Below are 27,826 nucleotides of genomic sequence, written 5' to 3' on the forward strand. Positions count from 1 at the left end.
TTCAGGGCCTCGCCGCCACTAGGGGCTCCCCAGAGCACTTGAAATGATAGCTTTTTTGTGATATATTCACAACACATCAATTTTCTCACTCAGGGCCGTACCCACTGTTTTGTCTGTGGAGTGTATAAAAATTTGTGAAATTCCTAACTAAACGCAAAATTGAAATATCAAGGTGGTCAATCAAATGAAAGGAAGAGGGAATTACTGGTTACAGAGCCGAGCATTGACCAATCAAATCAAAGAAGACGGCTCTGCTGTCACGTCTTCAGCTGAAGTTTAGCAATACGCTTCACTTATAAAGTTGAAAGGGTGCTGTGCGTGACAACATACTGTAAGTGAAGAAACATTCAATATTTGACACCTGTTTGGTGATTAATGATAGAAATGTTGAACAACTGACAGTATTCACTGATGAAAACAACAAAATGCTGATTTAGATGAAAAATATGTAATTTATAAGTAGGCTATCTGTCAATTCAGTGTTTTATTTGGGATAAGGTTAAGAACAATTGTGTGCATAATTAAATTTTTAAATGTTGACAATAGACTTGTAATGCAAGTTTTATGTGTTTTGGTTTTCATGACATTCCTACTACTTCAAATAGAATTGTTGGATTTAGAGTGTGTGTGCAAATATTCAAACATTGACAATAGTTGATTGTAACGGGGGAACAGGGGGACCCCCAAATAAAATTCTGCTAAGGGCCTTGTGAAGGCTTTGGGCCGGCCCTGACTCTAAACAAAGAGCTATGAGCTGCTCCATACCTTTGATTCCTTTCGCTCCGCCTCTTCCAGTTGAACCATCCTGTGCTCTTAAACCTGGCAAGCCTTTAATACCTGGGCTACCTGATACTCCAGGAGAACCAGGAAATCCAGGGAATCCCAATAACCCTAGAGACCCTTTAACCCCTTTAACAGAGAAAAATCTACGTTCAGTAAAGAATTTCCAAAAAAGACATGCACGATAATAGTAAAAAAAAGTGTCAACAAAACCCCCACATTTCCGTACCCTTTATTCCAGATCTTCCAGGCAGGCCTGGGCGGCCTCCAGAACCAGAGGGTCCAGGAGGTCCCCTAAATCCCGGTGACCCTGGCACACCAGGTAATCCAGGAAAACCTTTTATTCCACCAGGCCCTGGAAGGCCTGGATCTCCTCTCGTACCCTTTTGACCAGAGAATCCTGCAAGGTAAAAAAGTGAATTAAAATACAATATGGGGATTTTAGAATGCATTATTATATTTAAAGAAAAAGTATTATGATTTTGCATTTGCTAACAGTAAGTCAGTCATGACAGTAAACATGTGAATTTACAAACTGAAGATATACTAAGATAGTATATATATTCAAATAACATATAGTTAGTGAAACAAGCAAATAAATGTAATTCAACGTTGCAATAAATTTTGCTGGAAAAAGCAAACATTTATTGATATGTTTCTACAAAAGCAAGTTAAAATCTCACTTCGTTTTAAAAGGTAAATTCTAGACTGGTAGATAAGCAGTTGCGACATGAAATATTGCTTTCCCAAACTATGTTAATATGAATTTTTTCTAGTTTCTTATGATTTTTTCCTGCAGTTTTTTTGCTGTTAAAGGCACGCAAGCGCATCAGGGTAGAGGTCTGCATTCCCGCGGCTCTCCTGGGACCTGATACAGATTATTGTGGCACAGGGTTACATTTTTTTTTTAAAAAGATGGTATCGATCGGAAACTCTGGACCTATGGATTTCTTGCATGGATGTTAAATAGTTTGGTTAAACAAAAAGTGATTTCATTTTTCACTTCGGCTAGCTATATATATACAGCTATATAAGCCAACGGGTTTCGTTTTTTTCATATTTTCGTTAATTCAAAATTCATATTTTGCACAGTTTGAGTGAAAGACGTTGTTTTTAATGAATTTAATTAATTTTTCCTCTGTGACATTTTGTCTAATGTATTGACATTAAAATGTAATAATGTTGTATATTGACAAGACGATAAAAAAATAACTTTTAATAAGTTTTTGTATAGGGTATTTTATATCTGTTATGGAGAAATTGAAATGTGAGATCTTGAATGTGAGATCTGGAAACGTGATCTAAATTTAGCGGGATTCGTCGGGTCGGGATGAAAATCATTCTAATCAGATATCGGGTGAACACAGAGGGAATTTTTACCGGCAGTGGATGGTTGCGGAATAAAATTTAGCGGGTGCGGCGGGAGGGGGACAAAAAAAACAGTCCCATGCGGACCTCTACATCAGGGTTTAAGCAGCATAACATACAGTAGTGACCAAAATGATGTCCGTTATTTAAGACATTTTAAAAATGGTGTGCATGTTTCATATTTGTACTTAGTACTTAGCTTTGAGAAGATTTAAACAATTACACAAAACACATGTTTATCACTTTTGGCAAATACTGTATATCGCTAGACTACTGTGAACTGTTAGATAATGTTGTTCAAATTCAAGGAATTTAAGGATTAGTAAAGCACACAGGCTTTTGTGTGAGCAGACAATGTGATGACAGCCTCATGGCACGCAAACACAAACAATGGAGGAGTTTATACCACATCTATTGGTAAACAATACATTAGCTCAATTAATAATAAAGTTTTGCATCATTGATTCTTTGGGTTCAGTACATTTATTTAGTGCTTTCATTAACACAAAGGACATAAACAAGTGGTAGCAAAGCGGGAATGTGGATTTTGTTAGAGAAACGCTATATACAGGGATTGGAGAGGACAATGTTTCTCACCTTGGCAGCCTAATGAGGTGACCCAGCACCAAAAATAGAGAAGGGTGATACCATAAATGGAAGGATGAGAGGGAGGAAAGAAGGGTGATGAGGTAAAAAGAAGGAGGGGAGGATAAACATAAACAAAAGAACAATGAAAACAGATGTTTTGTGAGGACGATCAGTAAACACAGGTTGACGAAGACTGAGGAGTAACTGATGAGAAGAGAAAGAGGCAACAGTGAAATATTTTACCAATAAATATGTTTGTAAAAAAATTACATACAAATCTGATGAACATAATGCTCACATGAGGACTTATTGTAAATTAGGTTTTAACCAAACCTTGACTAGTCTTCTTTATCTTAAAGGAATATTTCAACTTGATAATGAAAATTCGGTCATCATTTACTCATCCTGCTGCCATTTTCAGCCTGTGTGATTTTCTTTCTTCTGCAAAACACAAAAGATAATTAAAAAAATGTCAGTAACCAAAAAACGTTAGTCCCCATTGACTTCTATTGTATGAACACGCAAGTCAACGGGGACCGCTTTTCTGTTACCAACATTTTTCAAAATATCTTCTTTCTGCAGACAGTTTGAAATTACAAGAGGGCGTGTAAATACTGACCGAATTTTCATTTTAAAGGTGAACGGTTCCTTTAAAGATTGCATAACATATGCATTATTGTAATAAAAGTTCTCAAAAACGTGACAACATCGATTGATGGCTTGACATAGATTCACTCAAGCATATGGACCTACATGATAACTCCTGACGAGGCAAAAACGTATTTAGTGAATTACCACGATTGGTGCTCTACGAGAATGAAACCAAATTTGTCACCTGCATTTCCAGGAAACCCATTAGATCCAGCCGGGCCCCTAGGTCCAGCAATACCCCCAGGAACATATTCGCCTGGTGGACCTGGCGGGCCTTGAGAGCCACCTCTTCCATCCAAACCCCGTTCACCCTTTGCCCCAGGAAATCCATCGCGGCCATCAGTACCTGGGAATTAATCCGTTACTGTTAACTATGCTTGATATACACCATGACTGATGAAGCTTATAACAATGACATCAGTAGCCCTAAAACATCTGGTCAAACCTACCAGGCCTTCCATATGATCCAGGTGTCCCAGGTTGACCCTTGTCTCCTGGCTCTCCTGGCCTTCCTGAAAGTCCTGGACCTCCAGGGGTCGCCCCAAGAACCTCACCAGGTTGTCCCTTTGCCCCGGGCACACCTGGAAAACCGTTTCTTCCTGTAGTTCCTTGTAAGCCAGCATTTGTTACTCCTGGTAGACCTGAATCTCCTCTGGGTCCAGGAAAACCTGTTAAATGTATATCCATTTAATTTCATGTGTTATCCATTCATAATCCAATTTTGATGCTTCACAGGGCCATTTTATTGTATAATCTTACCCTGAGGACCAGGAAAACCTCCAGTGCCTGGGTTTCCTCTCTCACCCTTTGGCCCATCTAGCCCTGTCCGTCCTCTACCTGCCGGGGGACCAAGCTGACCCTTTGGCCCTACAATGTTCATAAATATACATTAGCAGTACACAAACAATTAAAGATGAAGAAAACCAAAAGAATTCTGTACAGTTTAATGACTGTTTAACACTTTCAGTATTTCATTACCTGGCACTCCAGGACGTCCAAGAAATCCAGGTTCTCCAGGAATTCCAGGAATCCTACAGGGCAGTTCTGTTCCTGTTAACATTTATGTCATTTTCAGTGACATGCACGTACCATTCCCCATCTTTTAACTAACCTTGACAAACCCTTAAACACCTTTTTCAGTCGTGATATCAGTGTATTTTCTATGTTATAGTAAAGGCTCTATTGCTTTCCTGTAGCTCAGTGTTAAGAGAATTGCGTTAATAACGCAAGGTTGTGGGTTTGATCCCAGGGGATTGCAAATACCTATTATAAATGTATAAATACCTTTGGATAAAAGCGTCTGCCAAATGCGTAAATGTAAATGTACAAGCTAAGTATTAAATTTGAGTGTTTATTCTAAATGTTTTTTAAGAATTTATTAGAGTGTCTGTCCGTTACTCTGAGATTGTTAAATATTGATTTAGTAAACAATAAAATGTAGAAATCAAATTCATTACATGTTGTGGTGAATCAATGTGTCGCTATACTTTTGAATCAGTTCCCATTGACTTTCATGTTTAGTGTTTTACTCTTCTTACAAACTTTTGAGATTAATTGAAATGTTCTGTGGTAACTGCAGCATGTCACACATATTCACAGTCACAGTGTTGATAGACACCCCAGTTTAGTAAGGCTACCTGCATGCACAAAGATGGTTAGATGACTAGCAAAACAGGGCTGTTCAATGGCAACTACTGTTTCAGATTAGACAACCAAGGGATAGTTCACCCAAAATGAAAATGATCATTCTTTCAGAGAACGCAAACATTTTGATATGATACATGAACAGGATATTTTGAAGAAAATTGGTAACCGAACAGCGCCGACACCTTTTGTGCGGACACAAAACCAAACAACATTCTTCAAAATATCTAATTTTGTGTTGTGTTTGAAAAATGCAAAGGGGGTAAGTAAATGACCGATTTTTTTTTTTTAATGAACTATCACTTTAATATGTCTAAGCGGCCAATCACACAGAACATGCTTTTTCTGTTTGAAAATGCGCCACACTCCACTCCCTTTTTTGTTGACTTTTTTGCTGTGCAACCACCGAATCAGTTGCCCTGTCACTCAAGGATTATAGCGCGAGCACTCTAGCTATTGTTAACGGTCATATTAGCAGTAACTAAAACAGGTACAAAGGCGCTTGCTTGACTTTGCTTGTCAGCCAGCAAATGTTTCTCTTCCATCACTCCAGTCTCAAGATGTTTAAAGCAACTGTAAAGTTCCGTCACCATAACGGGACCCTTGCCTTAACTCACTTTCGATTGGACAATGGGGTAAAGGCACATGACATCAACCGCTTTTCTGCACAGAGGGGCGAGGAGCAGCAGGCGGGAAAAACGCGAGGTGACCGGTGTGCATAAGCAGCGTGCAAAACGCTCCCTTCCAACTAAAAACAATTCAAAAGAGTCGCATTTTACAGCACAAAACGTGTTCTGTCTGATCGGCCCCGAATACAGTCAAGCTGCAGAAAATTTGATCCCAGATTATTTTTTATTGGCTGCAGCCCTGGGCTTTCTCACCTCCCTCTTCCAAAGAGGCATCATTAAGCCCCGCCTGCCCACAGCTGTCACCTAGTCAAACAACATGCAACAAGTGCAAGAGAGATTGCAAGAGAAGCTGTCAATCAATCAGATCATTCAGGAAGCATCATTATGAGATTAAACACTTAAGCATGAAAACGATTGCTCCTTAGGTACAGAATTTATAAAGCTCATTCCTATAATCCAGCACATTCAGTTAAAGCAGTGCAAACACAATATTCAAGAAACATGTGCACGGCAAAGCCATTCCAGTGTTGAGAGAGAGATGGAGAGCATGCAGAGCATTCACAGGATGTGTTATTTTGGACAAGAGTTATAAGTCAACAGCTTCTGCTCAATTTCTCTCTGAATAGAATGGCTTGCAAAAGAAGTCAAAAGTTTTGTTAGAACAGGCAAAATGATTCATTTTAGTGTGAAGACCCATTCACGCTAATACGCATTCAAGCTGAGGTAAAAGCAAACCCAGCCTGAATGAAAAGAAATCATAGCAGGCACTGTTTTTTTATTACTTGCATACTACCATTATTTGTACTTATCCTCAACCATTATTAATATATCAGGTTTGAGAAAGAGTCTATACAGTATACAAAATGAAAAGGTTTATCCACACAATCCACTCCCAAATATTGCATATGTACAAATCTAAATACATTACAAATATTTGATTGTTTTAATTTCTTAATCATGAGTATCTGCTTAGTAAGTTTAGTGCTTAATAGCAGGTTTTGTGTAAAAATACAGTCACGTAATAACTTGTATGTATGCATATTGATTAATCCTCGTTCAGCGGCAACAACATAAACAAACGTTAACTTCCGGTAGACATTCGCAAAGAATCAATGACTGTTTTTATGTCATTAAATACAATTAATAAACAATAAAGTAATATTCATTTAAATTAAATATAAATTAAATTCTAACATAACCAAACACAGACCAGAAGTTAACTTCGAGGTGGATGTTAAAAACCATCTATAACATCAACGCTGAAAAATAGCATTTAATTCTCTTATATTCACTAATATAATAAAAAGATTTATCCTGTGTATTTATTCTAAAGTAGTCCAATTTTTTTCTTCTTTCCGATAACAAACTACTTACCTTGAAGCCCTGGAGATCCAGGTGGCCCAGGAAGGCCATTGAATCCAGGGTCACCTTGTGACCCTTTGAACCCAGCTGCACCAGGAAAACCAAAGCCAGGCTCTCCAACTGCACCAGGACGTCCTTTGAATCCTGGGATACCAGGAAAACCTTTATCTCCGGTCACTCCAAAACCAGGATCCCCCTGTAGATTTTTTTTTACTACATATTTACTACAGATAATCTTTTTATCAGTAGTTAATTTCGTTGCACAGGTATTGTTGGTTGTAGAAGAAAACTATACGTGAAGCTAACAGGAGCATTTGCTGTGCCATTACCCAGTCTACTTACAGGTTGGCCTGGTAGTCCAGGGAAACCAGAAGACCCAGTCCTTCCGGGGTCGCCAGTTGCTCCAGGTGCCCCAGCAAGACCCAGCCGACCCCTATCACCTTTTGGTCCTTTACCTTGACGGAAAGAGGGTTCACCTTTCTGTCCTTTACGCCCGAAAAAGCCTTGACCACCCTCACGCCCCTGAAACAAAACCAGTCTCAATGGTGATTTGTGTTGGTACCATTCAGGTAAAGACTGAAACCTCCAGGCTCCAGAAACAACCTGGGATGTGGAATGGCTGTGACTCGTAGAGCTTAGAAAAACAATGACCCATGTCATGAACTTTACCTTTAGAGATGTTTACTGTACTACTGTGTTAATATTCCATGCTAAGGTCTTTAAGAGCTTCACAGTACTACTGCTATTCAAGTTTATGAGCTTACATTCGGGCCCTGCAGCCCACTGAGTCCTTGGAATCCCGGGTCACCAATTTCGCCCTTCACACCATTCAGTCCTAAGAAACCTGGGGCCCCCGGAGGCCCTAGAGGTCCTCGTTCACCAATAGTGCTGCCACCCAAACAATCACAGTCGCCATTTTCTCCTGTAATGACAGACAGATAAAAAGAAAAGTAGCTTCATATCTTTATTTCTTTTCTTTAATCTATTTCTTTGGCATTCTATGCCTTTATTGAACATCTATAACTGGGCTCAGTGGCGTTCCTTACCTTTAAATCCTTTAAATCCGCTGCCTCCAGATGGACCTCTTACACCTGGCAGACCTCTGGGTCCCGGTGACCCTATTGAGAGCTCACCTGCAGGAGCTGGAAAAGGTCAAAAAGAAGCAACTATCAGCTCTCATATGATTTACAGTTTGAAACCACAACAAGAGTTTATATCTCATATGACAACGATCTTTAGTTCTGTATAAGCAGATTTGTAAAATATGCTATCTGGGTTGGTGATCAAGAAGATCTGCCACTTTCCGTATCCAACAGGATTTGTGCTTCAAGGAATGTTCTTTTAAACACAAGTTAAGATCTATCGATAACATCTGTGGCATCTTATTGATTACAAAAGAACAAGATTTTGTCTCGTCCCACACAAAGAAACAAAAATGCGATGACGGAAATCCACGTATAAAGAAAATCCTTTACTTTTGTTGGGGATTATCATGGTTTAAAAAAGGCTTACGTGCTTCACCAGGTGGTCCAGAGGGACCTGGGGGTCCAGGAAAGCCCAGGCTTCCAGGAAAACCTTCAGAGCCATATGTATCCCGGCCTGGGTTTCCCTTCTCTCCTTTAACTCCACGACTCCCAGGGGGCCCAGGTCTTGCTGGGCGTCCTGGACATCCAATCAAAATCCAGTCACAGTGTTATAATAGACACTTAGAGATGAAAATAAGCAATAAATGAAATAAACTACAGACATCAGTAGTACCTGTGTCAAACGAAGGAAATCCAGGAGGACCAGGTGGACCTGGAAGACCTGGAAAACCTTGATCTCCAATTCGCCCAGGATAACCAGCAATCCCAGGATCACCCCGTGGACCTGTTCACCAGTAAAATAAATTATAAACTACGTATTGCACATTCAAGAAGTTTAAATTACTTGATGATTATGAAGGTATATAGTATAAAAAGCTACTATATTTGACATTAGGTTATTTTTAATACCTGGAGTTCCACCTGCTAGTCCAAAGGATGGTCCAGGTGGACCTTGTTCTCCTCTATCACCCTTAATCGTACATACATAGTTTGATTTATCCACAACATATGCACATCATATTTGTTTTTCTGTTTTTTCTGCTTCCTTACTTTTGTGCCATAAAAGCCTGGTTGGCCCGAAAGTCCAGTACTCCCAGGAAAGCCCTACAGAGAAGATATAACATGACTGCTTTGCAATAAGGATATAGAGACGGTATTTACTAGTTTCATATCTTACTTTAGTGCCTGAAGGTCCAGGAGGTCCATTCAAACCCGGAAGACCCTGTCGTATGAAATATTTAATTTATAATATGTCACCATATGAACACACAATCAAATGTAAAAAATACAGTTACAAAGAATCTCCAACTCCATTGCTATTAATAAATGGAAACAGGACCTACCCTTAATCCTGGCAATCCTGGAATTCCCTTTTCACCAAAGTCTCCTCTAGAACCAAATGGGCTCTACGTGTGGACAGCATGGGAAGAAGTGTACGTGGTTCATATTTTACCTTAACACAGCAAATATCAAGTATGGAGAAAAACTTTTGTCACTTACTGGTGATCCTGGTTCCCCAATGCTACCCGGTGCTCCGGCATAACCTTTATCACCCTGAGGGAGACCAATATAAAGACGAATGAGAATCCACAAGATCGTAAAAAAGGTTTACTAGATTTGGTGATCAAGTTTGTAGATGTTCCTCCATATCCAATTGGGTTTTATATATATTTAAATGATAATTTTCTCATTTAATACAAGTTAAGATCTATCGATAGCGTCTGTGGCATGTTACTGATAACAAAAGAACATGATTTCAACTTGTCCCAACAACGACAAACAAAACGTGGTGACAGAAATCCATGTAGAATGGAAATCTATAGGGTATTTTTCCGACAAGCCTGTAAGATGCTTCCAGTCATTATTTACATTGGTTTCTGTAGGGATGCCACCGTTTAAAGGGACAGCCCACCATTATTTATTTACACATAAATTGTTCCAAACCAGTTTGACTTATTTTTTCAGTGAAACAAAAAGGAAGCTATGCAATATATTAGTGACTGAGAGCCTCATTCTGTATTCACTAACTATGGATAATAAGGCAACATTCTTTAAAATTGATTACATCAGAGCACGTTAGTCATAAAATAACTTTTCTTTTGAAGTAAACTCTTTCACTTGTCTTTAACCATGAACATTACACATGTAACGGTCTAGTTTTCCATATTCTAAGATTTAATTATTAGAATTGAACACATCTTCTGAATGAAAATTCATGAAATAGAAACTGCAACCTGATTAACCTAAAGAAATGACACAATATTTGTGACATTACGCCCCAATTACTTGTACAACAGAGAAATCTATCACTGGAATTTATATTATTTCATTTATATAAACATTTTATGACCTCAACAAGCGTATGCACCCTTAAAATAAGTATGAAGTTCCTTGAATTTGCATGAAAATACCAAACCAAGTGGAATTTGCAAACAAAGGAGTCTTGACATTTTCCTTAAAAATAACCTCTAGTTTCTTAGTCAGTTCTGTAGTTACTTGTAAATAAGAACTTAACTTTGTAATTATTAGTAACTCTTATCATTATAAATGATGAGAAAATCACAACCAAATATAAAGATATTTTAGGACAACACCCCCAACATCTACCACTGGGTGAAGCATAGGTCACATAAGACAAGGATGAGGTAAACATCACCCCTTATGGATTGCAGGTCTGAGTTATTTGTCATAGGAACAAAGCATCTGTAGAAAGAAGGACAATTTCGACTGGATTGGTGGCAACCTACTGTAGGGCTAGATCCTCACAGCTGCCTTTCCATACAAACCTTTATTCCTTTGTCTCCTTTGGGAAAGCCAACAAACTCCAGTACTCCATTGACCAGTGGGCGGCCTGGGTCACCGGGCAGGCCCACAGCTCCCTGGATACGGCAACCGAGGAAGAGAGATTTTTTTATATGGGACACGATGAGGTGCGATGGGGAGGCTGTTTGAAGACGATAGCGGCGGAGCATGTTGAAGAGGTGGCATGTGGTAATAGATTTTGGGGTTTTGTAGAGAGGACGTTAAGAAGACTGTGACCACTGACAGAGCAGTGGGGAGATCAGGGTGAGGAGGTGATGAACGGACACGGGTAGAATGAAGGAGCTTGGCTAATGAACCACAGGACTTCTTTCTGTCTCTCCCCATACTACAACTTATAACAACCCACCTTTTCTACACTGTCAGCCAGAGTATTCTTTTAAGAAATCTATAAAAAGGTTAAAACACCTTTTCCCTAAAGATCCATAACATCGTCCTTGTAGTGATGATGTGGTTCAATGCTCTCTCATACTTCCTCCTTGCGTTGTCATCAAACCCCCTCACCCTGCCAGCACCCCTCCCTGGGTTGGCATCACCGCTCCCCAGTGTGTTACCTTCTCTCCTTTGTTGATACTGCTTATTGGTGGAGCGTTAAACTGAACGGCCGGGCTACCAGTGTCTCCTTGTGGACCAACATCCCCCTAAGATCCGCAAGACAGACATTTGACACATTAGAGCTCAGGATTTTATCACTCAGAGAAAGTGGGACGGTCAGGCGACGAAAAAGGCAGTGAAAGAATGTGAATATGGAAAAAGTACAGTAAAACCAAAAATACTAACATTAGAGTGACATTAAGGACAAAGGAAGTGAGAATAACAAAGGAGCACTAAAAAAAAACATTTTCATTATCTAAACATCCTTATAGTAACATACATTTATGAGAAAAGAAGTGCGTAAGAAAATAAGCCCTGTGGACGCATGCATGTTGAATTAGGTTATTAACTGTTTTTGTCTTGTTTTATATATATATATATATATATATATATATATATATATTTGCATTATTAACCTTTCTTATGAATTAAGAGATTTGGGGCGACGCAAATAGGGCGTCAAGCGAAGAGCTCATTGACACCAAATGTTTGACGGGTTCGGACACTCTCTGTGATGTGATATTTTTCACGTCACTCATGCGAAATAACTTTTCTTGCGAGTAATAAAGAGCATGTAACGTGTGAAAACAGCATTAGATATATGCTAAAAGTTTAAATTTGTAATGTTTTTTGTTAAAAGTATAAATAAGTTGTCTTCCCATATACTGTACATGGTTGTTCACCATAATAGAATATATAAAAAAGTACATTTATATAAATATGTGATTGAGCAAGTACATAAAAACAGCGCTCAATACTTAGTGTTGGCTTATTTGACAGCAAGTGTCAGTTTATTTCAATGCAAAGGCTCAAAAGAATGTTAAGCAACTTGCAATTTTGTTTTACACATACTGCAATACTGCATCTTTAAAAAAATGAGCTTGATTCAAGTTATATTCTTTAAAAATGTCCCCTCAGAGGTCTTTACATCTAATGCAATTTTTACATAAAAAATACCTCATATTAAGGATGTTTATAAATGAATATTTTTTGCAGTGAACAGAGGAAAGCAAGGTGAATTTGGATAACAGAGTGACACACGTGTCAGAGCATCAAGACAACAGGGCTCTTTTTGTATTATTACTGCTATACATTCATGTGTATTATTGTTGCAACTGATTTATTTCATTGGTCAGTTTTTGGCTATGTATCTACTGTAGCTGGTGAATTAAACTTCTGTGGGTTGAGTGTCCCATACAAAGGAAACAAAGGCACACAAAGGATAGGAGCAGGAGATTCCACAGCCATCCCAGATCACTCACAAACAGCAAACTGAATGGCAGCTCAGAGACGGGTACCTTACGAAGTCTATAAACTGCCATTCAAAAGTTGAGGAAAGCATTTCATATCGTGTACCATACTTTCAGCCAGCCCATAAATAATCCGCATTCACTTTTATTACATATTAGGTTAATTTGATCAATTCATGTAAACATTTACTTAAAAATAGAAAATGCAAAAGTTCTATGCAGATTCTATGTGGGCCTGCTTATTAGTAAGATTTAATACTGATTCTCACACTGAAATAACCAAAAAAGACATGGAAGGAAGAAACGGTTTGGAAGAGAAGAAGATAATCTAGAGGGAGAGGAGACTCATTTGTGGTAAATGAAAGAGTGAACAAATTTAAAATTGTGTCAGTTTTATGATAGAAAGTTTGTTGGTAGCTCGCCACTGACACCTCTAGCAAACTACTAAAAATGATTTACATATTATTTAGTTAGTATGTCATAATATTCATTCTATTTAGTGTCAGATTACTTTACATGCTGATGGTTAGCCAGAGTGATGTTAACAAAAGGTTGATAAGAAATAGTTTTCTGTGTTAGTCCAATTACAATGGCTTTAACCCCCATATACACATGCAATACACCTTCGTCAGAGAGAAAAGACAAAGAAACACTGTCACCAGACTTTCAATCGAAAAGACATAAACATTTACACGCACACACATATACACAGGACGAGTCTAAAGCTCCAAACGGTTTAAGGACCAGTACTAGACGAACTCACCTAAACCTAATGCTTTTCTAATGGTGAAAACAACAAATGTGGACACTATGTGTGGAGGAACTGCAAAGGTGTTGGAAAGTAGATGAAATCCATACCTTTTCTCCGGGGTCTCCTTTATATCCTTGGCCGGGGCTACCCTGTATTACAAGCAGAGACCTTAGGCACATATATATGCATCACTGATTCATTGGCTAACTTTCTTCTAGAATGATTCTCTTAAGAAAAATATGTGCTGATACATACAGTATAATCACTTTTATTTATAAGCACTTTAAAACGCTGATCTGTAACCACAGCAGTCTTTATTTTGATCCCAAATCAAGTGTCTTGGTACATCAACTTTTGAATACTGCCCCCTGTCTGACAGGAGGATAACATAACTTGTGCTTTTTTAAAAACCGCTGAACAACATTTATAAACCATTAAAACTTACTGGGGATCCTGGAAGACCAGGTGGACCAGGCACACCCTGTAAAGACAGAAAAAGTTAGGTAACAGTTCTGATAAAAATATTGAATATATACAGTATATACTGTATATATTCAGTATATATATTACTGTAGACTTAGTAGACTGATACATACAGGAAACCCATCCGGACCTCTGGACCCTGTTAGACCTGGAAATCCTATTGGACCTGTAGGGCCTTTCACTGGGGACTAAAATGAATACAACAATTAGTATTTAGAAATTACTACACATTTCACAAAGTTTATAAGGTTTATTAAAAGATACACTCTGGTATGTTTTCCTACTGATGTTTCCTTTTCTTATTTATACCTTAAAGCAGAACTATGCATCATAGTGACCAAAAGCCAATGCACCAGCTGACCAAATAGCTAAACCACAAGTAATGTATTCCTTAATTTTCAACTAATAAACAAAAACTGACGCATTCTTTGATGAAATTTAAAACTGAGATGGCTTAAGAAATCATAACGCCAATATTATGCGCCCCCTGTTGCTATTTGCCATTTGTCTGACAATCTAACCATAAAGTTTATTATGCGGTTTTAAAGCGGATGTAATGCATGCAGTTTCTGCCAATCTCATATTAATCTTGAGTACCTATAAAGCAGTATTGAATACTTTGTATCTTCAAAGTTTTATCACATTTATAAAAGACAGATACAGCTGTACGATTATTTCCGAAAACAGTCAACCTCCTGAACGCGTGCAGGGGGGCAGAACTAAAGCACGGGCACACAAAACAATGCAGATTGCAATTTGTTATTGCTTTTGGCTCAAAGTCCATGTAATTTTTTTCCAAAAATGATTATTACCTGATAAATATTCTTTAGTGCAGTGTGAGCGCTTTGACTGATGTTGGACATATCAAAAGGGGGCGGGCTTTGCCGTGGGTCAATTGTTTTGATCTTGTTTCATTTTTTTCACTTTTTTTATTATTTTCTGCATTGCAATTCAACGTTTGAATATTTCATTTTTACAATGACAAGGAAGAAAACAACTCTCTATTATTTATTTATTGTTAAAAGTATTTATTACACATTTTTCTTTTTTGATAACATTTCAGTGGGATTTTACCTGTCTATGTGGCTACTGGAATTGAAGTCTACTCTAGATTTGTATTTGTATTTAGATTTATTGTCCTGGTTTGAGTTGGCGCAAAAATTTACATTTGCATGTCTCATCTATTAATATTCATTCTTACAGTGAATAAAAAAACTCTCCTTTATTGTTGTTCGATACACAATGTAGGGTACAAGTGAACAATTATACATAGTTTTCATGTAAATTAGGTAGATAACATAAATCTACAGGTCATGTGTAGGCACACCAAGACATATAGATTTGTGGTGAAAAATTTCCCTCAAAATGCTTTGAAATAGTCTAGACCTATTCATCAAACAGGAAGCAAGAATTATGCCTACGCCAGTCTGTTTTGAGATAAAAGCTGAAATGTTTCTGTGGCATCATAAGAACATATATGATCCACCTGAGAGGATTCCACATCCACAAGGACCATAAAAGATTCATGTGATTTTGAAAATAATTGAGGGATTTTCCCAGACAGGTTTGCACTCCACACCCAGATTACAACTACAGACACATATTATTAACAGTGCTGGCAGAAAACAGCATGCATGCCGCAGTATTAAAACTATATCAACGTAAGTGTTTGTACGAGTGTGTAAATCGTTTTTCAATTAAAGTTTACTTATATAGAGCATTTTACAATGTGCATTGTTCCAAAGCAGCTATACAGGAGCAAAGAGGAAAAACACAAAGGTAAAACACAGCAAAGTGCATGGTGTTTATAGAACAAGCAAGATCATTCTAATAAGTAATATCTAATTAATAAATAAATGCAGTCTCCCGGTGAGCAAGCCAACACTGCCCTGCTGTGGCGAGGAACCCAAACTCCAATGATTGATTAATGGAGAAAAAAAAAACTTGTGTTTGTGTTTGAAAAAACAATTGCTACTTACTGGTTTAGGAATGTTTACATAATTTGGTTCTCCTTTTTGTCCTTTTACACCACGCAATCCCTAAAATAAAAAAAATACTTTCAAAATACTGTAAACAATATAAATATGAACGATTCTTTTGCATTTATGCAAATAGTCCCAAGCAATTACTGTTGTCAATCAATGAAGTTCTGGAGACCCACAGCACTGCACATTATTTCTCTCTTATCTGACACACTTGGTTGCTTTCACAGATCTCTCTGCTCTGATGTACGAAGCTGTGGGTCCCCAAAAGCAAAGTTGAGCACCACTGATTTAAGTTATATAAAAATATTGCATTACAGTGTTGTTTGTTATTGTAGATCATTGTTTCCAAACAGTGGTCCTGGAAAACCACCAACATCATTGGTCTAATTTTGTTATGTCTAAGCTTCTCAAAACTTACCGAGGGTCCAGATCTACCGGTAAATCCCCTACGTCCTCCATCACCTGGGTCACCTTGTGTGCCATTACACCCGTCAAGTCCTGGAGGTCCGCTGGACCCCTGTTGACCAGGGTGTCCCTGCAAAAGATTGTAAAACAGTTAACTACTAGCAGAGAAGGTTGTGACTATAGAAAACTTAACTTCTAAGTACTTACAGGAATGCCATCATTACCACTGAACCCAGGAACACCCATTGGGCCCTGTCAAATAAATAAATAACATGTGCTGTACAATATAACAATGTACTTTTAGAACCACTAGGGTTATATAAACTTTATCTACTTTATACTCTAATGTAAATCTGACCTTGTCCCCCTTTAGTCCAGAGGGTCCTCTGCGTCCCACATGACCCGCTTCACCCTTTGGCCCAATAGGCCCCGGTCCACCGACGAATCCCTCAGGACCCATGATCCCTGGTGGACCTAGTGACCCTGGCTTCCCCTAGATTGAGACATCATGCATCCCAAATGTGATTTACTGTATTCCTCTACATAGACACACTTTACTCTCTTTAACACAATAGAGAACATGTACAGTGAAGATAAAATAATTATTTCACCTATTGACTTTTTAACAACTGGTCTGTGTGAAAATGAAGTGATGTGTGGTTCAAACATGCGTAATATAAGCTTTTAACAGTAATAAAAAATGTGCTGAAACATGTCCACTGTCCAGTCTGAAGAACGTACACAGCTGTAAAGTCTGTCATATTTTAAAGCTGTACCATTTCATGTTGTAGATGTGATCACATTTCTACACTGCTTTATCTTATCACTTATCATTCTTCCTTCTGACCAAATGGTGGCGACACTATCTAGAATGACATCAGGCTGAGTGTCTCTTTACAGTTATCTCTCAAAAGTGATACAGTAACCAGAGTAAAGTGTACATTTATAAAATCTTTTAGAGCACTGTATATAATAAAGCAGATGTGATAGTTGAAGACATCCCTATGAACCAAGTAAAATATGGATCAGTGCATCAGTGCATTTGCCTTAAACACAGCACACATGCATGTGGAGGCTCTAAGCGCCTCTAACCCTTAAATTAAAAACTAGTGTTTACGTGTATTTTGAGTGGTGGTTCCAGCTTGAGACTGCAGACACACATTAAAGATACCCACTTACTGCGACCCTTATAATGCACAATTCTCAGACAAAACAAGGGTTAACTTTGAAGATGATCATACACACGACCGTGCATTAAGAACATAGCTATATACAACATGTATGATGAACGATTAGATAACTGTTCCTAAGCATGTTTCTGTACAGATGCCTTTAAATGCTACTTGAATGTAAAGGTGAGTTAAACTTTTCCCTTGTGTTTAAAAACACACAGGACACCGTTTTATGTACAATCGAGATCAATACAGATATTTCTGTACTTTTGCATTTATACTTTCGACTGTTACAGCTCACAACTGTGCACTCAAGGTATACATTTTTCACTTGGAATTTAATTAAATGATGATATGAAATGTAAAAATTGCCAGCGTGATAAGGGGGGTTTTAATATTCCACAATTACCAAGAGGAAGTGTAAAAACTGAACAGCTCCCTATGATTCTGGAAATCTATGCATCTTTTTCGTTGCAGAAAACAGCTTTAATCCCTTGTTAGTATAGGAATGCATCAATGTGCCATGGCAAAGTGGTTTCCTCCAAGGCACAAATACCATAGACAAGTATGTTTCTTTGCTCGTGGATATGTGAAGCAGTATGAATAATCAGGGGAAAGAGCATATGTGCCACGACATGCATTCAAATGATAAAACACAGTGTATCTCACTTTGTTACATTGGCAACAATCTACCAACAATCTACGTTATGTTATTCACGAATAACTGGACTCGATAGAGCGAAAGCCGTCTTCCTGTACATTTTGACACCAGTGGTAGAAATCCCCCAGTTCGCATACTATGGTTTACTATTTGCAAAGTAATTTTTAAATGTGCAAGTACGGTTTCTGCTGTCAATCCCACAATCCTTTGACATTGCATGGCTCTAGGGTTCAATAGAGATTAAGATATTTTGAGAAATACTCCCAACACTATAGTTATACAAAGTTGAACATGTTGCATTATTATGATATTAATATATACAGTTGAAAGAAAAAGTATGTGAACCCTTTGGGCTTACTTGGATTTCTTCATAAATTGGTCATAAAATGTGTTCTGATATTCATCTAAGTCACAACAATAGAGTAACACAGTCTGCTTAAACTAATACCGCACAAACATTATACGTTTTCATGTTTTTATTGAACACAACATGTAAACATTCATAGTGCAGGGTGGAAAAAGTATGTGAACCTTTGGGTTTAATAACTGGTTGACCCTCCTTTGGCAGCAATAACCTCAACCAAACGTTTCCTATAGTTGCAGATCAGACCTGCACAACGGTCAGGAGAAATTTTGGACCATTCCTCTTCACAAAAGTGTTTCAGTTCAGCAATATTCTTGGGATGTCTGGTTTGAATCGCTCTCTTGAGGTCATGCCACAGCATCTCAATCGGGTTGAGGTCAGGACTCTGACTGGGCCACTCCAGAAGGCGTATTTTCTTCTGTTGAAGCCATTCTGTTGTTGATTTACTTCTATGCTTTGGGTCGTTGTCCTGTTGCATCGTCCATCCTCTTTTAAGCTTCAGTTGGCGGACAGATGGTCTTAAGTTTTCCTGCAAAATGTCTTGATCCATTCCATTCCATTTTCTACCGCTTATCCGAACTACCTCGGGTCACGGGGAGCCTGTGCCTATCTCAGGAGTCATCAGGCATCAAGGCAGGATACACCCTGGATGGAGTGCCAACCCATCGCAGGGCACACACACTCACTCATTCACTCACGCACTCACACCCTACGGACAATTTAAAATGTCTTGATAAACTTTGGAATTCATTTTTCCATCGATGACAGTAATCCGTCCAGGGCCTGAGGCAGCAAAGCAGCCCCAAACCATGATGCCCCCTCCACCATATTTCACAGTTAGGATGAGGTTTTGATGTTGGTGTGCTGTGCCTTTTGTTCTCCACACATAGCGTTGTGTGTTCTTTCCAAACAACTCAATTTTGGTTTCATCTGTCCACAGAATGTTTTGCCAGTAGTGCTGTGGAACATCCAGGTGCTCTTTTGCAAACTTCAAACGTGCTGCAATGTTTTTTTTGGACAGCAGTGGCTTCCTCCGTGGTGTCTCCTCCATGAAGTCCATTCTTGTTTAATGTTTTCCTTATTGTAGATTTGTCCACAAAAATATGAGCATGTGCCAGAGATTTCTGTAAGTGTTTAGCTGACACTCTAGGATTCTTCTTCACCTCATTGAGCATTCTGCGCTGTGCTCTTGCAGTCATCTTTACAGGACGACCACGCCTAGGGAGCGAGCAACAGTGCTGAACTTTCTCCATTTGTAGACAATCTGTTTTACCGTGGACACATGGACATCAAGGCTTTTAGATATACTTTTGTAGCCCTTTCATGCTTTATGTAAGTCAACAATTCTTGATCGTAGGTCTTCTGAGAGGTCTTTTGTGCGAGGCATGGTTCACATCAGACAACGCTTCTTCAGAACAGCAAACTCAAAACTGGTGTGTGTTTTTTATTGGACAGGCCAGCTTTAATCAACACATCCAATCTCATCACATTGATTGGACCCCAGGTTGGCTGACTCCTGGCTCTAATTAGCTCTTGGAGAAGTCATTAGCCTAGGGTTTCACATACTTTTTCCACCCTGCACTATGAATGTTTACATGTTGTGTTCAATAAAAACATGAAAACGTATAATGTTTGTGCGGTATTAGTTTAAGCAGACTGTGTTTCTCTATTGTTGTGACTTAGATGAAGATCAGAACACATTTTATGACCAATTTATGAAGAAATCCAAGTAAGCCCAAAGGGTTCACATACTATTTCTTTCAACTGTATACTGTATATACCTACCAAAACATTGTACATGCATGTATCGTATTAAGATATGTATAGTAAAGCAATGTCAGTATATTTTTAAGTGAAATGTATATTTTGCCACAATGTAAAGTTGTAAGTGTACAGCTTGCATAACAGTGTTAATTTGCTGTCCCCTCAAAATAACTCAACACACAGCCATTAATGTCCAAACCGCTGGCAAGAAAAGTGAAAACACCCCAGAGGGAAAATGTCCAAATTGGCCCCAAAGTGCCAATATTTTGTGTGGCCACAATTATTTTACAGCACTGCCTTAACCCTCTTCGGCATGGAGTTCACCAGAGCTTCACAGGTTGCCACTGGAGTCCTGTTTTGCTCCTTCATGATGACATCATGGAGCTGGTGGATGCTAGAGACCTTGCAGTCCTCCACCTTCTGTTTGAGGATGCCCCACAGATGCTCACTAGGGTTTAGGTCTGGATACATGCTTGGCCAGTCTATCACCTTCACCTTCAGCTTCATTTAGGGTCGTTATCATTTTGGAAAACTGCCCTGCAGCCCAGTCTTGGATGGGTGGTGATCATGCTCTGCTTCAGTATATCACAATATATGTTGGCATTTATGGTTACCTCAATGAACTGTAGCTGGCAGCACTCATGCAGCCCCAGACCATTACACTCCCAACACCATGCTTTACTGTAGCCAAGACACACTTGCCTTGGTACTTCTCACCTGGTTGCCCCCACAGATGCTTGAGACCATCTGAACCAAATGAGTTTATCTTGGTCTCATCAGACCACAGGACATGGTTCCAGTAATCCATGTCCTTAGTCTATTTGTCTTCTGCAAACTGTTTGCAGGCTTTCTTCTGCATCATCTGTAGAAGAGGCATCGTTCTTGGACGACACCCATGCAGACCGATTTGATGCAGTGTGCGGCGTATAGTCTGAGCACTGACAGGCTGACCCCCCACCCCTTCGACCTCTGGAGCAATGCTGGCAGCACTCATACTACTATTTCTTAAAGACAACCTCTGGATATGACGCTGAGCATGTGCACTCAACTTCTTTGGTCGACCACAGCAAGGCCTGTACTGAGTGGAACCTGTCCTGTTTAACCGCTGTATGGTTTGGCCACCGTGCTGCAGCTCAGTTTCAGGGTCTTGGCAATCTTCTTATAGCCTAGACCATCTTTATGTAGAGCAATAGAGCAAAAATTTAGGTTCCATGTTGAACTTCCAGTGACCGGTATGAGAGAGTGAGAGCGATAACACCAAACCTTATAACACTAAAGAATCACATGACACCGGGGAGGGAAAATGGCTAATTGGACCCAATTTGGACATTTTCCTTAGGGGCGTATTCACTTTTGTTGCCAGCGGTTTAGACATTAATGGCTGTGTGTTGAATTATTTTGAGGGGACAGCAAATTTACAGTTAAACAACCTGTACACCCACTACTTTACATTGTAGCTAAGTTTCATTTCTTCAGTGTTTTCACATGTAAAGATACAATAAAATATTAACAAAAATGTGAGGGGTGTACACACTTCTGTAAGAAACTCTCAAGACGTGGGTTTACAGTTTACACAATTGTAAAAGGTTTGGGAAACACTGCTGTAATGTTTCTCTAACATGACATGCTATCATAAATAAATAGTAAATTAAAATAATAAAAATCTCCCTCTTTTACAACCTCTCTTTTCCTTCCAAAACAAAATGTTATTTGAAACTAGCTTTTAAAGCAAGCGTGTCTTACAGTTACTGTACTTCCTAAAAATGTAACATCCTTCAAGCTATTCCACTCTGACAGTGATGAATGATAAAGGAATGCATCCCTCCTGCAACAATAGCCTTCAGCAACTTGACATTTAATCTGAGGCTTAAACAGACATGCCATTATTATGTTGATGTTTAATGGTGATTGGCATTGTGACACCATCGTGAATTAACAAGGAACCACATCAATACGATAACTGTAGCTGCACAATAGAATAGACTAGTTACTAAATGCAATCACATCAAGAGAATGGATAAAATAAGCATTTGTATTTCTCTTTCACATATCTGCGCCAGAATTAACAAACATGGAAAAGTGACTTCCACTCAAATTAACATGCACTAGACTGCTTCATTCATAGCACAAATCTGCCCCCTCACAATAGGCACAATAGAATTCATTCTGGACTCCTAAACCATCGGTCCTTCTCGCCTGGCCAGCAAACATCCACCTCACTTCCTGTTGGAATGGCTAACAGAATCCATGAGCCGACAGATTCCCTCGGCTCAGTTGTGTTGCCTCTGAGGATTTAGTGGGAGCCATTGTTCGCAGTCAGCGAGGCTCAGGCATGATTTTACCTGTCGCGCCATGTGTTCATTGGAAGCGGTGATGGAAGCACGACTAGGAAACACATCAGAAAGAGGCAGGGTGTGGACTGAATGATTCAGCCCCGGTAACCCAATTTCTCACCCCGCCTGTAAACCGAATGAACCAGCGATGCCAGCCAGACAGCAGTGAACACACTGACTCAGCAGGCTTTCTTGCTTCCAAATCTTTACCCGGGAGGCTTCCAAAAGTGGTATACAGTATCAATGAGTCACACTATGTGCGTAACCCTCTGGGTCTTAAAGATTTTGTTATTCGTTTTATTATATCGTCGCTGTTCTTCTGAAACCTCATATGTCCAAATTAGCTGATTTTCAGGAAATGGAAAACACACATTACTTTTAAATAAGTGCATACTGTGTCAAACCACACAAGGACTTTTAAATACTTTTTCTTAGTTAGATATTTGCAAAACCCAGCGACAAACACAAAGGGTGACTACACTGTAAAAGGATTTGTTGTTTCAACAAAAAAAATGAATTGGCTGCCTTAAAATCTTTAGTTAATTCAATTTAAAAATATTAGTTAACACGTTTGTGTCAAATTCATCCAATAACTAATATAAGTTAAATCACCTTTACATTTTAAGGCAGCCATGTAACTTAATTTTTTAAGTTAAAACAACAAAGAACTTTTTACAGTGCAATAATAATGATTTATGGCAAGAAAATTAAATTCATGAAATATGAAGATAGAAGGTTTCAAAGACTTTCTGAAATATCTTTTTGATTGTTTATTTTTATGACATGTTATCAATAATGTAAATGTATGTTTTGTTTTAACAATATTGTTTGGCTTATATAAATCACGCATGTCTATTTCTTACATTTACAAAGCACATATTCTTATAAGCTCAACATACATTTTGCACTTATGCTTACACGTGATTACCAGCAGGGGACACTGTTCATTCCAGACAAAAATGAGATTTAACAGAGTTCATGCAAAGAGTATGGGTCAATACCAACCTTTTACAACTACTACCTGTTAGGCTAAGACATCAAAAGTCGTGCCAAAATGCACATACAAGGAATTTGTTTGGGTAGTCATCATATTAGGGTAACAGAAAAGACAAAACACCAACAAACAGGAAATGTAGATCTTCAGACATAAGGTCTAAACATCTTGTTAACTAAACCTGCCAGAGTTAACGCTGGGTCAGTATAAACAAATAAAGACTGTTTACATAGTATGGTAAAACCTCTTGATGTGAATCAACACGTGACACCTGGCTGTTCACAGTGATGCAACAAGCTATGGCATCTGTCCCTCAAACACGTCTACCTCCAGTCAAGCTGCTTAGTTCAATCTCGCGTAACCTAAACACATAATTCTTGCTTGTTTGGACTGTGGCTGTTTGTCTCTAAAGGTAAGTTTACACTCGTGTGTCGGAACTATGGCGAAGGCGTCGTGTCCGTCTTTTTAATTTATACTTCTAAGTCGCTGTCCCCGTCGACAGGCAATGACCACTAGGAGTCAGTGTCCACGCGTGTTGCTTGAGTAACCAATACAAGAGCCGAAGAAGAAGCAGCTCGTTTGAGAAGCATTAGCAGTGATAGCGGCAAGTAAACAGTCATTTTTGTTGCAGATTTGAGATGTTTAATACAGAAGCATAAATAATTTACTTAGATTGTCATTCGGAAATGAGTTTGAGTAAACATGACTCAATCGAGTTTTTTGACTTGATGGAGGGGTTCAAACAGACCAATCCCAGTGCTCGCGGTCCGCGTTGATTTAATGCGTTGTTACATTTTTGGAGAGGTGTGGGTCAGGCTATGGCGTAGGGTAAGTGGCTCCGTGTAGGCTACGGCGTAGGTCCGACGCACAAGCATAAACCGAACTTAAGGGTGACTGGTTGCACGGAATAAGCAGAAAACACAAATAATGATGAAACAGCATGTCTGGGTCAGTCTTGATTATTCCTCTTAGTTTTTTCTCACATGTAAAAAGTGAAAATGTACAGCTGTTTCCTTAAAGGAATACTATCTTTAAAACCACTGTGATGTACGTACTTCCATTTTAAAAAAAAATAATAGAACGTCTAAGCTGCATCAAATGAGGCACTTTTTGTTCACCTGGGAAAATATTTGTTAGTGAACCATCAGAAGGACTTGATTTAAATTAGCCTGAATCCTTGCAATCGACTTAGTTAATAGTTTGTAATGTGTTCAGATTTTTTCATGTATGGTTTTTTTGTGGTACAAGTGTAGTTACCATGTTTTTTTGGTGCATTGATTACTTAGGGCAAAACCATGGTTTAACTACAGTAACCATCATTTACTCTGGTTTTTACAAAAACATGGTTTTCAAAACAATTTTTTTTCCAAAAATGTTTTTACAACAGTAACCATTTCCATATTAACTATAGCAAAACCATAGTAAATTTTGGTAAGGGAAAACTTCATCTATACAATGCAGGTCAATTTACATAAGGATACATGCTGCACATTTTCTATGTGCCTCATATTTTAATTTGTGTACTATGCATGCATTTTATTTTACTCTTAGAGACTATTAATTGTTTACAGAGCAAGCTGTATAAAATTATATATATAATATAAATCACTGCGGGTCCACATAAACAGCAGATAATCTTTCATCCCGGTGCGGGGATGGAGTATTTTAGCAAGACTGATTCAGGGAGGCTAAAGTGGTCACACATGCTCATCACACATGAAAGCCAGTATTGCTTTTCTTTGGCAGCCCTTAACCCAAACCATTATATCAGCAAGCGGTGACCTCTGACCTGTCTGGAAGCGGATGTTATTGGTCCAAACGAGTCCAGTATGGGCGTCTGTTTTTTTTGGGGAGGCTGACCAAAGAGGAGCGTACTTTTAGGATGCTTCATTGCGGATGATGTTTATCTTTAGAGAGAACTCTGGGATTGTTTAAAACAAATGTTCGTAAAACATTGTAAAGATATTCATACTGCCTTAAAACAGATTGTAATCTGTATATTTAATTATAATCTATATATATATTTCGTGGTACACATTTAAAGAGTACAAATATCGCACAACGTAATATACAATAAACACATGTTATGTCCTCTTTAACGCTTTCCCTGCCAGCCTTTAAAAAAAAAGAGCCAGCGGTTTTAGCATTTAAAAAAAAAAATTATGGCTCACAGTACATTTTATGTAATGAATTTATGGACAAACATTTGAATATATCAAATGAAAGAACAGAGTCTCTGCTTTCAAACAATAGAAGCTGTATTCTTCTATCTTCATTTGTTCTTTTTTTATCATGTGGGTAGGTTTCTTAAAAAATAAATCCCTAAATAAAAACCTGAGATAATTAAAACTCCACCCAGATTAGAATCAGAACAATCGTAAAAAATATATATGTTATATGTTCAGAGATTCTGTACTCTTCCCAAAAGTGTGTAACAACGGCACCTGCTAAACAACAGTACAAACACTGATTGCCATAATAACTCGTCTTTGGCAGGTAACGTTTTTTTTTTAAAGACAAGATAACTCGTCAATGGCGGGGAAAGAGTTAAGAGAGTAACCAATTTACCTTGTAGCTATGGATTTAACCTAGCAGGTATAAACACCTGTATGTATTGAGTTTCATATGAAATTCTTTGTGGTGGATTGAAAGATGGGAAAGAATAGGTCCTAATGTGAGTGTGATTCAGTCATGGGGTCAGAAAGTCCAGTCATGTCTCTCTTTCAACACACTCACTGAGCTTCCCATCTTTCTCTCTTATAGAGCGTTTCCACCGTTCGCGACTTAAATATGTATCCTAATAAATCCTAAAATAAATCCTGCAAATAAATCCTGCTATTCGCGCGTAAGTGGACGCTTGAACATTTTGAGTTCACTCGCTTCATTCGCACGTGAAAATCGCTTCATTCGTGCATGAAATTCACTTCACAAAAGACACGAATTCGCATCATGGGAGGGGCATCTGCCAGGCAGCTCCAGTCTCTTATATATATACATAGCTCAAATTTCTCACTTTCTACCAAGCAAGATCCTTGTTATTCCTGTTTCGATAAAAGTAAGATGTATCGTACAGCTCCAGGTATCCACATACAGCAGCGATGATTTTGTCCTCCATTGTTGTTAAAGGATTTCTGCCTCCACTGGCTACGTCATAATCACGTCATTGATTGGTTAAAGTTCACCAAAGTTCAGATTTGTCAACTCAAAGCGCATCAAATGCTCTAAACGCTCAATTCCCGCCATATCATTTGCGCCAATCGTGCCACAGGATGTCCTATCGTGTCTTTGCTTTGCGTTATGTAAATCACGCGCGCTTACCGCATAATTCGTGCTTGGTGGGAACACACAGTTACTCTTTACTTCTCACTGTTTTATTTAGTGTTTATACGTAGTATTTTTCCTAAGAGCATACCCTTCTACCAACCTAAATCCTTATTTCTGATCTTTACTTATCTGTAAGGGGAAACACAATTATGGTTCGAATTCAAGCCCCATTCTCTCTCTCTCTGGCTGTGTTTTTTTCCCTCAGAAGCAGACATTCCCAGTACGGCTGACTGCACTTTTCAGAGCTCACTCACTTTGCATCACATTGGCTCCTGTTGTTTTTGGAGGCCACAGCTCTATTAGTGGGGGTGAATCAGGTTCAAAGATGGTTTACCCACCCAACCAGTGTCTTTGTGTTGATGAATTACTGGAATGAAAGGTAATAGCCAAATAGGTAGTTAAACCATCAGACCTAGTTTTTCTGCCCTGATTCATTCTTGACGCTGTGCCTGACTGAGACAGGTTGGGTGGACTGATCTGCACTGATTCAGACGAAAAGTCCTGATACTTCTAAGACAAATAGCTAAACTAGGCCAAATGGGTCATAAGATCTCTGTCATGGGTGTCATGCTATGATTACAGCATGTCTCTGTGTTCTTTACACAATGCACTAAATAAGAAGTTTTAATAATGTGACTGCATGTCTAGCCCTCAGTGGATTGCTATTGGCCTGGTCTTTCAATACCTAAAAAACCTTGCTTGAGCAGAAATGTAAATTGTGTATGCCTGGAAAATATGTGGTAACCTTACATTTGTTTATTCCGAAAGGCAAAACAACTACTGATTTCTCAAGATACATGGAACACTGCCAGGGAATGT

The 27,826-nt window shown here is 38.7% G+C and overlaps 1 protein-coding gene across 4 annotated transcripts in view; it reads right to left on the reverse strand.

Moving 5' to 3' along the window:
- col4a6 (collagen, type IV, alpha 6) overlaps nucleotides 1-27,826 on the reverse strand; it is a 70,367-nt gene that overhangs the window by 7,027 nt on the left and 35,514 nt on the right. Inside the window, exons 5-31 of one of the 4 annotated variants that reach the window (XM_056742495.1) lie at nucleotides 16,754-16,888; nucleotides 16,603-16,647; nucleotides 16,409-16,525; nucleotides 15,985-16,044; nucleotides 14,119-14,193; nucleotides 13,968-14,003; nucleotides 13,630-13,671; nucleotides 11,482-11,568; nucleotides 10,894-10,986; nucleotides 9,608-9,661; nucleotides 9,451-9,513; nucleotides 9,285-9,329; nucleotides 9,158-9,211; nucleotides 9,017-9,077; nucleotides 8,781-8,891; nucleotides 8,535-8,684; nucleotides 8,076-8,164; nucleotides 7,787-7,942; nucleotides 7,365-7,544; nucleotides 7,035-7,218; nucleotides 5,913-5,963; nucleotides 4,366-4,437; nucleotides 4,147-4,254; nucleotides 3,837-4,055; nucleotides 3,572-3,733; nucleotides 1,010-1,180; nucleotides 766-909 (exon numbers count right to left, since the gene is read on the reverse strand). In XM_056742495.1, the coding sequence (XP_056598473.1) occupies nucleotides 766-909; nucleotides 1,010-1,180; nucleotides 3,572-3,733; nucleotides 3,837-4,055; nucleotides 4,147-4,254; nucleotides 4,366-4,437; nucleotides 5,913-5,963; nucleotides 7,035-7,218; nucleotides 7,365-7,544; nucleotides 7,787-7,942; nucleotides 8,076-8,164; nucleotides 8,535-8,684; nucleotides 8,781-8,891; nucleotides 9,017-9,077; nucleotides 9,158-9,211; nucleotides 9,285-9,329; nucleotides 9,451-9,513; nucleotides 9,608-9,661; nucleotides 10,894-10,986; nucleotides 11,482-11,568; nucleotides 13,630-13,671; nucleotides 13,968-14,003; nucleotides 14,119-14,193; nucleotides 15,985-16,044; nucleotides 16,409-16,525; nucleotides 16,603-16,647; nucleotides 16,754-16,888 (2,764 nt within the window). Of the gene's footprint in view, nucleotides 1-765; nucleotides 910-1,009; nucleotides 1,181-3,571; nucleotides 3,734-3,836; nucleotides 4,056-4,146; nucleotides 4,255-4,365; nucleotides 4,438-5,912; nucleotides 5,964-7,034; nucleotides 7,219-7,364; nucleotides 7,545-7,786; nucleotides 7,945-8,068; nucleotides 8,165-8,534; nucleotides 8,685-8,780; nucleotides 8,892-9,016; nucleotides 9,078-9,157; nucleotides 9,212-9,284; nucleotides 9,330-9,450; nucleotides 9,514-9,607; nucleotides 9,662-10,893; nucleotides 10,987-11,481; nucleotides 11,569-13,629; nucleotides 13,672-13,967; nucleotides 14,004-14,118; nucleotides 14,194-15,984; nucleotides 16,045-16,408; nucleotides 16,526-16,602; nucleotides 16,648-16,753; nucleotides 16,889-27,826 lie in introns of all 4 variants that reach the window. The other 3 variants (XM_056742486.1, XM_056742512.1, XM_056742504.1) reach the window with 3 other exon arrangements.

This window comes from Triplophysa dalaica, chromosome 1, assembly GCF_015846415.1.
Source record: "Triplophysa dalaica isolate WHDGS20190420 chromosome 1, ASM1584641v1, whole genome shotgun sequence".
NCBI lineage: Eukaryota > Metazoa > Chordata > Actinopteri > Cypriniformes > Nemacheilidae > Triplophysa > Triplophysa dalaica.